Genomic DNA, 11,504 nt, shown 5'->3' with positions numbered 1-11,504 from the left:
AGATTCATGAAAATACGTGCTTTGCCTGAGGAACTAGCCTGCTTTCTTCTGGTGTGTGACAGAAGCATCACATCTTCCTCCCCTGACTGTTTGATAGAAAATGTTATTAAACTAATTGCATGTGACAACTGGGCCCTCTCACACCTTTTTGTAAGGTAGATTTTGACCTTTAGCACCTGATCCTTTTGGAAAGGTCTGTCTTCCTCTAAACTAGGTTAAGTGGCAGAGGGCAGTAAAGATAAAGGCAAGATCTGGGAGGATGTTTAAGTGGGGTGCTCTGGCCTCTGTCTCCTCTTATATTAAAGGGATTGCCCTTCTTCTGCAAGTGAAACCTGTGCTGAAGTAGTTATCATAAGGTCTTTCCAGAAAGATGACCCTAGGCTTTTTTTTTTCTTTTTAAACCTGCTTTGAGTGCGGATCACTACTGCCACTTGCAGCCCTGGGTGCAGCTGAAGCGCGCTTCTCATCCCTCCAACCTTACCTGTGCCTTTACCACCCATTGTGCTGCTAAGGAATACCAGGGAGAACTCCAACTGGGAGCAATTTAATTAGTCAAGACGTTAAAACAAAACCACTGATAAGAAATTTGCTCCCTTTCTAGTCAACTTTTGATAGAATAAAGAACTTCAACACTTGAGGGCGGGAAAAAAGCCCAGTTCAGCCAGGAGTCCCCCTAGCTCTGTGTGCTGTCCCAGGCTAACTTCATCTTCCGGCTGTGAGCTTTGGAAGATTTAGAAAAGGAGCTCTTCACTATTTGAAGTGGCACCGATTTCCCACTCAGGTACAGTTTATTATGACAGTCTGGACACCACGGCTCTGCGCTACCATCTGTGCTTTTTCTTTTCTTGAGCATCCAGACGTAAGCCATGATGTAGCCAGTCATGAAGGCATCAAAACCAGCTCGGTGGATGCCCCCCTGCGAAGGGAGCTCCTGGGATTCCTTTTGCTTTCCTGCAGCACACGCTGCTTCAGTCTTGGGGCTGTCTGGGGGACTGGCTGAGGCTGCTCCTGAAGGGATCTCTGACTTCCCTTCCACTTGGTCACTGTCAGAGGCGTTTCCCTTGGCAGAAGGGCTCATGTCAGCAGGTTCTTCAGTGCTCCCCAGATCCTCTTCCCATCTAGCATGTGTGCTGGTGTCTGAGCTGGCCTCTGGTGCCATGGCAGCGGCGTTTTCCTCCTCCAGTGGCCAGTCATCATCATTGGGTGTCATCTCCGCCGCCTCTGTAGCGGCTTCATAGCAGCTCTGCTTTCGCGGCGGTCCCTCCTCCCCGTTCTGAACTACCTCCATTTCTTTCCCTAAGCTTTCCTGTTCAAGCACCTTTGCAGGTTCTTCCGCGTTCTTCCGCCGCTTCCATTTGTGTTTGCGTTTCTTCCGCTTCTCCGAAAGCTTGTCGTCCTCGTCAATTATGAGGTCGATGTTATGCGACTGGGGACACTTCACCCCATTTGGACACCAGCCGTAGGCCTAAGGAGAAAGAGAGAAGTCTGTAGCCACTGGCCTCCTGGTTACAGCAGCCTATCACCATAACACGGAGCAGAGGTAATTTTCCACTCTACTCGAGGGCTCGTGAGGCTGTGCCTGGAGCACCGTGTCCAGTTACAGCCCCACGGCACAGGAAAGGAATTGACAGACTGCACCGAGCGCAGCGGGGAGCTGTCACCATGGAGCACACAATGTACGAGAGGCCAAGGAAGGCCTTGGGTTTGCTCACCTGGAAGAGATGAGGCTAAAGGGACAGGACGTACCTGATCGCTGGCAGCAGCTACCTAAAGCAGAGGTTATGGACAAGATGGGGCTGAGGAAGTAGTAGTGGGAAATTCTGACGATCAAGCACTGGAACAGGGGCCTGGAGGGTTTTGTAATCTGTCCCTAAACACGCTGAAAATTCACCAAACTCTCTTGCAACTCTGAGAGGCTGTGAGCAACTCTGAGTTGGTGATTCAATAAGAAAATTCCAGAGGTTTTCCCAACTGATGCTGTTCTGTGACAGTAATGTCAGCTGGAAGAGCTCCTTTTTCCCCTGAAGCATCTGAAACCAGCTGTGACAGGCTTTTTGCTAACTGCTGTCGCGGCGTTTGGACTTGAGGTGCTGCGGGTCACACCATGCTACGGTCCCAGAAGCTGCGGACAGGTAATACTTTCTGTATCTAATTGGGATATGGGAGAGGGAAGAGGAGGCATTTCTTGCTCAGAAGACGAACCAAACTCAGAACTTACAGCCCTTCCAAGACAGCAGCGGGTACTGTAACTCACACCGTCCGTTTATTTAGGGCTGTATTATCTCTTTGAACCTTGGCTTCTAACGTAACCTGTGAAATTCACTGCCTCACAACAGAGCGTGCTGTTGCCTTTTCAGTTCCAAAGCCACGCAAAGCCTGAAAATCTTCCCTGAATTGTGAAGCAAACTAGTGGAAGCTCCCAGGTGCCCTCCTACCACCTGCTCTGGCCACACGTGGCTTTTTCCACACAGCCAGCTAGGAAGCAGGGATTCATGTTACCTACCGAAAATTTCTCGCAGACAGGCACGTTATTTGCCCCTCCCACGCTGCGGCTTGCTTCTTCCAGAGAGCAGTGGCGATAGTCAATGTAGTGGGACATGTTCTCAGGGTAGTTGCAGAACTCAACGGTGAGGTGCTGGCTGCTGGAGTCCCTGAGCTTGCAGTTCTCTCGCTTGCTGGAACACACAAGAGCACGCAGGTAACTCAAAGATACCCCAGAGCAGAGCTGGTGCAAACACGTTGCTCTGCACCAACTTTCAGCTCCTCTCATTTCTTGCTCTTGAGCTCTAGCTCTGGTCTGACAGCCTGCTGCAAAGAAAGTCAGTCCAGGGAACAGAAATTTAGTAAGTCGTCCCTTCTGCGCTGATTTTAATGCTGTTTCCCTTTATGCCTAAATGCAGGCAGGGACAACGGTGTCCTTGGTGAAGTGATGGGAGAAGGGGACGCCTCTCTTGGTTTTAAATATTAAGGGCAGTAAGATGCGTTAGTCCTGGTGATGTTAATGGACAAAGAAGAAATGCCCAAGGAGTTGTAGTGTACCTAGCAACCACCACCCAGACACATCAAACCTGGGCAATGTCGACAACAGAGAAATGCTTTCCATCTCATGAAAAAACAACTATTTTGTCCCAACGGCTGGCTAAAAGGCCCAAAAGCTTTGGAGGTAACTAGATTTGCAGGTTAAAACATTTTTAAAAAGACACATTTTAAAAGTGTTTTCATCCTGTCAGAAAAAAAAAGTATTTTTATGTTTGAGAAGAACCATCCTGAACATTTTCAGACCTGTCAAAACGGCATTTCCTGATACAAAACAGCCACTAAAATACCATTTCTGCTCTGCACGTGGTGTGATATTGGTTTAGCAGATTCAAGGGGCTGCACCACTGCCAGGGCCTTGTTAAATTGTGCGGCGAGTGCAGAACCGGGGCCCAGACTGACACACAGAACAGACGCTGCTGCTTCTAGCTTGTTCACCTGGAAGATATCCTCAGAGCTGAGGGCAGGAAGCAAGACAAGAGCCTTGGAACAAGAGCAAACCTTTGCTTGGAAGGAAGTGATGGGAGTTGTAGCTGGCTGCAAGCGAGAGTCTCACACGAAGGACTTGTGGCAGAGCTAGTCAGCATCAGGAGATAGTGAGGGGGGTCCTCCCTAAGTAACCTGAGTTACAGAAGGCTCTGCAGGCACAGCCCTGCTCCCTCGCTGAGTTAATAGGGAATCTGCTCTGTTCTGCCTGTGTCCCTGCTGGCATCCCTGTGGCAATGCTGGACCAGGGCCACGCAGTGAATCAACTTGTTTTCAGTCAAATAAGATTAAATGAGGTCAGCGTGGTTTAAACTACTGCCAGCAGAAGACTGAAATCCTCTTTCCACTGCTGCCCACTAAACAGTGAATTACAAGATGCACCCGTACGCACTCAGCACCCATCCTAGAAATGGGAAGCACACAAGGGCAGTCTTAAGTCAGTGGGAAAACACAAATACTTAAATCCTTTGCCTGGAAAAATAAACCGAGCGCTGACCCCCTCTTTCACCCCAAAGCTTTAAATACTGGTGTGCCACTCACCACTTCTTGAAAGCATACTCCAAGTAGGATGCCACAAAGCGGGTCTCAAACTCCGAAGCATATTTGGTGTCGTATATTCCTGCTGGAAACATTTCCGAGAGGTCAGCGGTGAAAGTGCCAAGGTTGTCTGGGAGGTGAGCGTAGAAGCACTGGTACAGGAAGACCAGGTCAATCAGGCCGTTATGGAGAACGAGAGGCTTTTTCGCTCGTATGAGTTCCAGGAAAAAAGTCCGAACGCTCTGGCTCTGGTTCTCATTGCCCTGAAAGGAGAGGGATTAGTCAACAAGCCTTAGCACGCTGACGTGCTTTCACACCAGAAATCCTCAGGGCCTGTCATAGCAGTGTAGTGCCTACAGCCGTGACCTGCTCTGACTAAAGAAATGCCCAAATAATTGAAAGAGCAGCTGCAACAAGCGAGACTGGATATAAAATCGGAGAGAGGTAAGAAGGATACACTACACTCAAGTTCATTTTTTGGGCCTATCTTCACATAACAGACGTGGGAACGAGGCTCCTGGGGAACCAAAACCTCCCCAGAAACCTGGAGCAGGGCACGCTGAGGCGTATGAAAGGGAGTCAGCTGCAGAGCAAGAAAGGATGAGGGCGAGGGTGCGCCCCCGGCAGCAGTTCCGTACCTTGTCGTTGCCCTTGTGGTAGGGGATGCCCTGCGAGTACTGCTTGTTGAAGTCGAAGCCGTGCTGCACCAGGAACTGCACCGACTGCGGCTCCACGACGTACTCCTCCGTGCAGAGCAGCGTCAGGTTGTACACCTGGCACAGGTACGTGTGCTCGGGCTGCGGAAGGCGGGGGAGCACAAGGCAGCGGTCAGAGCCCCGCACGCACCCACGGGAGCCGGGGGCGGCTCGGCGGGGCCGCGCACAGCACCGGACCCCGGCCCCGCTCCCGGTGCCCAGCGGCAGCCCCGTTACCTTGTCGGGGAGCTGCCTGAAGCAGGCGACGCCCAGGGAGAGCACGGAGCGCGTCCGGGCGGCGCTGCACACGGCTCGGTACCGCTCCTCGATGCACCTGCGGGCGGCGGGCGGCTGCTGCCGGGACCCGGGGCCCCGAAACCCCGCCGGGGGACACCGGGACGGGACGGGACGGGGGGCGCACGGGGGGGGAGGGAACCAGGCCCGGGCCAACCCCCGGAACCCCCCAGTACCTCCCCGGAGCCCCCCCGGAACCTTCCCGGTACCCCCCGGAGATCCCCCGAAGCTCTCCCAGTACTCTCCCGGAGCCCCCCCGGTGCCCTCCCGCTAACCCCCAAGCCCCCCCGGTACCCTCCCGGTGCTCCCCCGGTGCCCTCCCAGAACCCTGCGGAGCCTCCCCGGCGCCCTCCGGTAGCCCCTGGAGCCCCCCCAGTACCCCCCCGGTATCCCCCGAGTCCCCCTCCGGACCCCCCCCGGTGCCCCCCAGAGCCCCTCAGTACCCTCCCGGTGCCCCTCGGTAACCCCCGGAGCCCCCCCCCCCCGGTGCCCCCCCGGCCCCACTCACGGGCTCAGCAGCGCCTTCCTGGCGCCCAGGCCGCTCAGCTCCTGCGGGGACACAGCCGTCAGGGGGCCCGGCCGCCCACCGGAGCCCTACCGGAGCCCTCCCGCCGCCTCCCCTCACCGTGTCCACGGCGACGAAGGTGGCGGAGCGCAGCGCCAGCACCATGCAGGGCCACAGCTCCGCGAAGTTGTCGCTCTGCACGTCCACCACCGGCACCCGCCGCGACATGGCCGCCCCCAGCATGGCCGCCGCCATCACGGCCGCACCGGGGCCTGGCCCGTTGAGGCTGTCCCGGCGCTGCCCGCTCCCGCCGCTCGCCTCGCTCTGCGCCGCGCCCCGTGCTGGGAGCCCTTTAATATATTCCCTTTCCTTCTAACGCCTTCTTTTTTTTTTTCTCCGCTTTCCAAAGCCGAATTTTGCCTTAAATTTGGTTTTTGAGCTGACAGGCGTTTAGCTCGGCCAGCCCCGCAGGGCCTTGTGGTGCGGCCTCTAGGACCCGTGGGAGAAGGGGCGGGGATAACCTCCCCCCTCCTCCCGCTCCCCGCTCTGATTGGCTCCGCCGCGCCATGAGGCCACGCCCCCTCCCCGCAGCCTCCTGTAGACGGGAGGGCGCGAAGCCGCTCCCCCGCGCCCGGCTGCGATTGGCTGTGGCGGGGCAGGCGGGGCTCTGATTCGTCCCCGCGCGGGGGCGGGGCCGGGGGGGTGTTTTCCCGGGAAAAACGCACGTGGAGCCCCCCGGCCCCGCCATGGGCCCGCTGCGGGCCGCGGCCGCCCGGGGGCTCCGGAGGGGCGGTGGCGGCGGCAGGGGGGCGGCCCCCGCGGCCCCCGCGGCCCTGGAGGGCAGCAAGGGCTCAGCGGCCCGCGGAGGTGCCCGCACGGCGGGGAGGCTGCGGGGAGCCGGGGGTGGCTGGGGGCGGGCAGCGCGGTTTGTGCCCGCTGTCCCCTCCGGGGCTCGGTGTGGCTGCGCCCCGCGGTGGTTTGTGTGGGGGTCCCGGGGGTGCCGTGCCCCCCGCATCCCCCGGTCTTTTCTCGTGGTCCTGCTGCGCCCTGATCCTGCGGTGCTTTCCCAACAGGGCGCCCTGCTCCGCCAGCCGCGCTGCATCTTTTTGGGGACCCCGCTGAGGTGGAGGCGCTGCGGGGCAGCCTGCTGGCTTGGTACGACGAGTGCAAGCGGGACCTGCCCTGGAGGGCGCTGGTAAGGCCAGGCAGAGCTGCCGTAGCGGGGAACCCATCCCTTTGCCCCGAGGGAGTGATGCTGACTGCGGTGTCTTCGTCGAGGCGATGCTTTCCTCAACTGCATGAAGGTGGGAGGGGGGGCGGAGATGGGATCGTGCTCCAGCTGGTCCCGGTAGGTTGGGATGGGTAGTCCGTAGTCAGGTACCTAAGCGTGAACAGGAACGTGGGGCATAAGGTGGTAGGAACCATGTTTCTTAGTCTCTGAGCCTGAGCACTTCTCACTTGATCCAGTTGTCTTCTGAACACTTTTTACTCCTGCCTTTGGTATCCTACAGCAGTCAAAAGGGTTTTCTGCTCTTGCTTTGAGCCTGCCAAGTGCTTTTGTTACAGCTCTTACCGGCTCTGTGCTAGGCCTGGCAAAAGGTGGTTTGACAGCGATCGGGGGGCTGGGGGTGGGCGTCAGCTTTACAGCAGCGTCTGTCTGAGTAGTGCTGGGAGCTGCAAGGCTCTCCTGTGACGTTTAAATCTGACGTTGCTTGATTAATCTCAAGTCAGAACTTCTGGGCACTTAGGAAGAAATATTTTTTTAGGCTCCTATATAGCATTCAAAACACGCCATAAGCAATTTTGTTCCATATGCAGGGCCCCCCGTGGTGGGGTGCTGTGTCCCTGTTTCTTACGCTCATTTTCTTCCCCTTTCAGGCTGTAACTGAGCCAGATGTCAACAGACGGGCATATGCAGGTAAGGAGCAGGGGCTGCACCCTGTGTTATTACTGACCTGGATGTACAACGTGGCCTCCTGAAGGTCTGTGGCTTCAGCTCCCATCCTTACAACAAGCTGCTTGGGCCCCTGACGTGGCCACAGGAGCCACCAAGCCCCACTCGCGTGGCTCTGGGGAGTCTGAGAGCCAGCCTTGGGCCTGAGGGAGCTCCTGTGGGACAGCACGTGGGGCTGGGGCCTGGTGGGCTGGGGCCTGGTGGGCTGGATGCTGCTGCGGTGCTTGTAACTGGTACTAGTGCTAGGGTGGCCGCAGCCCGTGCTGTGAGGGGTGCAGGTGGCGTTGGCACCTCTGCTCTGACCCCTGCATGCTCCTGGCAGTGTGGGTGTCTGAGATCATGCTCCAGCAGACGCAGGTGGCTACGGTGATCGACTACTACAACCGCTGGATGCAGGTGAGTGCTCCTCACGGAGTGCCCACAGGTCCCTGACTTGGAGGCCCTCTCCTCTGCCTGTGGCGGACCCCCAGGGGCAGAGCACGGCTGCGCTCGTCCCTCACTTGTCACCTTCCCCCTGCTCTGCAGAAGTGGCCGACGCTGCAGGCGCTGGCAGAGGCGTCACTGGAGGTGAGCAGCGCCGGGGCTGGGTTCTCTCCCTGCCCTCGTGGCTCTTTCCGTGCCCAACCTAACGCCGCTCTGTGTCTCTTGGGGCAGGAGGTGAATGAGCTGTGGGCAGGACTCGGCTACTACTCACGAGGAAAGCGCCTGCAGGAGGCAGCAAGGAAGGTGCTGGGGTGTTGGGCATTTGGGTGGGTGCTGGCTCGTGTCTGCTTTGCCTCACTGGGGCTGTGAGCTGCTGGCACAAGGCTATGTGGCTGGGATCCCTTGTTATCGTGGGACACGTGTGCGCACTCTGCTCAACTGCCCCTGGCTGCCCTGTCTCCCAGGTGGTGTCCGAGCTGGCCGGCCAAATGCCCAGGACAGCTGAGGACCTGCAGAAGCTTCTGCCAGGGGTGGGCCGATACACGGCAGGAGCCATCGCTTCCATCTCCTACGGGCAGGTGAGAGCTGTCAGTGTCCGGTGGGGACACATCTCCCCTCGCTGCCACCCGGCTCCGCTCCTGGCCAGGTCCTGCTGCTGGGCCTGGCGAGCTGGGGGCTCCCGGAGCTTTGTTCCTGGCTCTCCGTGGCTTTGTGGTGCAAGTGGTAACCCCTGCCTCTGGTTGCAGGCGACCGGCGTCGTGGATGGGAACGTGATCCGCGTCCTCTGCCGCATGCGCTGCATCGGCGCTGACTCCAGCAGCCCGCCCGTCATCGACCGCCTCTGGTAGGGGAGCACTGAGGGATTTGTGGTTGTGCTTCTTGGTGGCCGAGGGCAGGATTTTTCGGGAGCTCAGCCTGCAGCAGGGGGACACCAGGGGTGCAGGAGCTCTTGGGAAGCTCGGGAGAAAGGACCTGCGTGGCCTCTGCCTACATGGGAGCATCCTCCCTTGCAGACAGGAACTGCAACTCCTGCAGTTTTTGGGAGGCCCCCTGCACGCAGAGCCCCGTGCCCCTCACTGCTGTTTCTCGCAGGGCCATGGCCAATGCCTTGGTAGACAGGAGCCGCCCGGGGGATTTTAACCAAGCCCTGATGGAGCTGGGGGCAACGGTGTGCACGCCCAAGGCGCCGCTGTGCGGGGAGTGCCCCGTGAAGCAGCACTGCCGAGCGAGGCTCAGGGTAGGTACGGCACCAAAAACTGTCCCCTCGCAGCCTGCTGGGGGCTGCCAGCTGTCCCCTCCCTGCAGGTGGAGAAGGAGCTGGCCTTGGCCTCTCAGAAGTTATTGGGAAAACTCCCCGTGGTGCCTGATGTCGAGGACTGCGGTAAGCTCCTGGGTCGATCCTGGTGGTGGCTCCGGGTCTGGGCCCCACGGCGACCTTTGTGTTGGTGTTTGCAGGTGTCGGGGGCTGTCCCTTGTGCCCCCCAGCCGCAGAGCCGTGGGACAGCAGCCTGGGGGTGACCAACTTCCCCCGCAAAGCAGCAAAGAAGCAGCCGCGGGTGGAGCAAACGGCCACGTGCGTGCTGGAGCGCAGGGGCCGCCGCGGGGCCCTGGAGTACCTGATCGTGCAGAGACCCAGCTCGGGTACCCAGGCTGGTGGGAGGGGGACAAAGGCACTTGGGCAGAGCAGCCTGGGAGTGCTGAGGCAGGGAAAGGAGCCTCTTGGGCTGTGAGAGGCTCAGCACTCCTGGATGCACCTCCTGCTGGCTCATGTCCTTCTTGTCCCCTCCCCACAGGGCTCCTGGCCGGGCTCTGGGAGTTCCCCAGCGTCCCACTGGCTCCAGGTCTGCAGCAGGAGCAGCAGAGGGAGGTGCTGGTGGATCACCTCCAGGCGTGGACAGGGCAGCCTGTGGCAGCGGGGAGCTTGCGGTTCATTGGGGAGGTGAGTGTGGGGTATGGGGCAAGCCCCACATGCTCAGCCATGGGACATGTAGCATGGGAGGAGGGTTCCTGTCCCCTGCTGTCACCCGTCCCAAGCCCTGCCCGGCTCTTCAGGGCCCTGGCAGTGTGCTTGTAGGGCAGCTGAGCAAGTGGTGCGTCCCCTGCTGCCTGCACGCTGCCAGGTTGTGTCTTCCCATCCAGTTTGTGTCTTCCCAACCTTGCAGGTTGTCCACGTCTTCTCTCACATCCACCAGACCTATGTGGTCTACTCCCTGTCCCTGGATGGGGACGTGACCCTGGACCTTGCCTCCTCCCCGTCCCGCTGGGTCACAGAGGAGGAATTCCGTGCCTCGGCTGTGTCCACGGCTATGAAGAAGGTGTTTGGGGAGAGCTGGGACTTTCCTCCCCTCCATCTCCTGGGGTCCCGAGAGCACCTCTGGTACCCCACTAACCCCTGCAGGGACTTCCCAGCTCATTGACGTGGGTGCTGATCAGCTCTGGCCTCTCGTGTGCTCCTTTCAGGTGCTGAGAGCGTGTGAGCGGCAGCACGGGGAGGAGAGCGGCCCTGCCAAGGTGGGTGTGTAGGAGCCATCCTGTGCTGCTGTGGGCAGGGGGGATTTGCCTGGCTGGCTTTGTCCCTGGAGGCCCCCGACATCAGGATCCCCCCCCCTTATTCCCTGCCACTTACCCCAGAGGGGTCCCCTGGGGGTCCCTGGGGTTTGGCTCAGCCCCAGCACCTCTCCCGCAGGGCTCCAAGCGGAAGCGGGGGGCGAAGCCAGGGGCAGCGGGCAGCACCCGCCCTGGGACACAGCTCTCCCTCCGCACCTTCCTCCGGGCTCCAAATCCGCCGTGATGCCCTCTGCGATAGCTGGGACCACCAGGCACCCACACCGTGGTGAGTCTGCAGTGGGGTGTAGGGTGGCAGCCTCCACGCTGCTGTGGGTCCCACCGTGGCCCTGTAGTGGTCTCCTGTGCTTCCTTCCAGCCCTATGGCCACCAGCACGTCACCCTGCCTTCACAAGGGGACCAGCGTGGTGCTGGATGTGACCCGGAGCTGGGCTCGCCTTCCCTGCTCAGCTGAAGCCCTCCTGGCCAGAGGAAGGATGCGGCCACAGCTGCCCACACGCCCTGGCACACATCTGCAACTCGGCCACCAGCCAGCGACTGGGGATGCTGCTGTACCCTCATGCCTCCCGTAGCCCTTTTCATACTTGTTTTTACTGAATCTAAGCCACAGCCTTTCTAATAAATCTCCAAAGGTGGTGTTTTTAAATTTTTAAGTGATTTTCTGCCTCTGCTGCAGTGTGGCTCTGCTGTGCTGAGGCTGCTGGTGGTTGAATATGCGGGTGGCTGGCAGGACCCGTGTCTGGGCTGCGAGAGAGCGGTGTCCTGGCTATTGCACCCATGCCCCTGGGTGCCACCAGCCCCTCCACTCCCAGATAAGGCACCCAGAGCACCTCTCCTGGGAGGGCAGCTGTCAGCCCTCCCGCAGCAGGACACCCCCTGGGTCCTGGGGGATGTATGAGAGGGGCAGGTGGCCTCATCCTAAGAGACCACAGGACTGGGGACAGACTCCTTCGGGCACTGGGAAGGGCCCTTTCATCCTCACCTGGTACTGAGCAAATCTTAAATAGGA

At 59.1% G+C, this 11,504-nt stretch overlaps 2 protein-coding genes across 5 annotated transcripts; one reads left to right on the top strand and one right to left on the bottom strand.

Annotated features, from left to right (window-relative positions):
• Positions 1-528: 528 nt before the first annotated feature.
• TOE1 (target of EGR1, exonuclease) lies at positions 529-6,025 on the bottom strand. 2 transcript variants are annotated; one of them, XM_040564870.1, is made up of 7 exons: positions 5,674-6,025; positions 5,557-5,597; positions 4,992-5,088; positions 4,698-4,856; positions 4,063-4,322; positions 2,504-2,675; positions 529-1,465 (listed from the first exon to the last, which is right to left on the bottom strand). In XM_040564870.1, exons 1-7 carry the CDS (start codon positions 5,806-5,808, stop codon positions 674-676), a joined length of 1,656 nt encoding a protein of 551 aa, XP_040420804.1. In that variant the 5' UTR covers positions 5,809-6,025; the 3' UTR covers positions 529-673. The 2 variants fall into 2 exon arrangements, with proteins under 2 accessions (XP_040420804.1, XP_040420803.1); XM_040564869.1 differs by having other exon boundaries at positions 4,698-5,088; positions 5,674-5,915.
• Positions 6,026-6,293: 268 nt separating this feature from the next.
• On the top strand, positions 6,294-11,130 carry MUTYH (mutY DNA glycosylase). 3 transcript variants are annotated; one of them, XM_040564860.1, is made up of 16 exons: positions 6,294-6,420; positions 6,627-6,748; positions 7,432-7,471; positions 7,830-7,903; positions 8,033-8,074; positions 8,162-8,233; positions 8,395-8,508; positions 8,677-8,774; positions 9,023-9,167; positions 9,236-9,311; positions 9,386-9,571; positions 9,724-9,869; positions 10,093-10,245; positions 10,391-10,441; positions 10,617-10,763; positions 10,854-11,130. In XM_040564860.1, exons 1-15 carry the CDS (start codon positions 6,300-6,302, stop codon positions 10,719-10,721), a joined length of 1,545 nt encoding a protein of 514 aa, XP_040420794.1. In that variant the 5' UTR covers positions 6,294-6,299; the 3' UTR covers positions 10,722-10,763; positions 10,854-11,130. The 3 variants fall into 3 exon arrangements, with proteins under 3 accessions (XP_040420794.1, XP_040420795.1, XP_040420796.1); XM_040564861.1 differs by having other exon boundaries at positions 10,831-11,130; XM_040564862.1 differs by lacking the exon at positions 10,093-10,245.
• Positions 11,131-11,504: the final 374 nt, after the last annotated feature.

This window comes from Cygnus olor, chromosome 8, assembly GCF_009769625.2.
Source record: "Cygnus olor isolate bCygOlo1 chromosome 8, bCygOlo1.pri.v2, whole genome shotgun sequence".
NCBI lineage: Eukaryota > Metazoa > Chordata > Aves > Anseriformes > Anatidae > Cygnus > Cygnus olor.
The sequence above is the reverse complement of the archived record's forward strand: the minus strand, read 5'-3'. Positions and strand labels throughout refer to the sequence as shown.

Excerpts from the sequence above, each read along its gene's own strand:
- MUTYH (XM_040564860.1), top strand. The coding sequence starts at position 6,300 with ATGGGCCCGCTGCGGGCCGCGGCCGCCCGGGGGCTCCGGAGGGGCGGT. Across the intron at positions 6,421-6,626 it reads GGGCTCAGCGGCCCGCGGAG|GGCGCCCTGCTCCGCCAGCC; the intron begins GTGCCCGCACGG and ends CTTTCCCAACAG. Across the intron at positions 8,234-8,394 it reads TGCAGGAGGCAGCAAGGAAG|GTGGTGTCCGAGCTGGCCGG; the intron begins GTGCTGGGGTGT and ends CCTGTCTCCCAG.
- TOE1 (XM_040564869.1), bottom strand. The coding sequence starts at position 5,808 with ATGGCGGCGGCCATGCTGGGGGCGGCCATGTCGCGGCGGGTGCCGGTG. Across the intron at positions 5,089-5,556 it reads AGGAAGGCGCTGCTGAGCCC|GTGCATCGAGGAGCGGTACC; the intron begins GTGAGTGGGGCC and ends CGCCGCCCGCAG. Across the intron at positions 2,676-4,062 it reads GAGTATGCTTTCAAGAAGTG|CAAGCGAGAGAACTGCAAGC; the intron begins GTGAGTGGCACA and ends TGTGTGTTCCAG.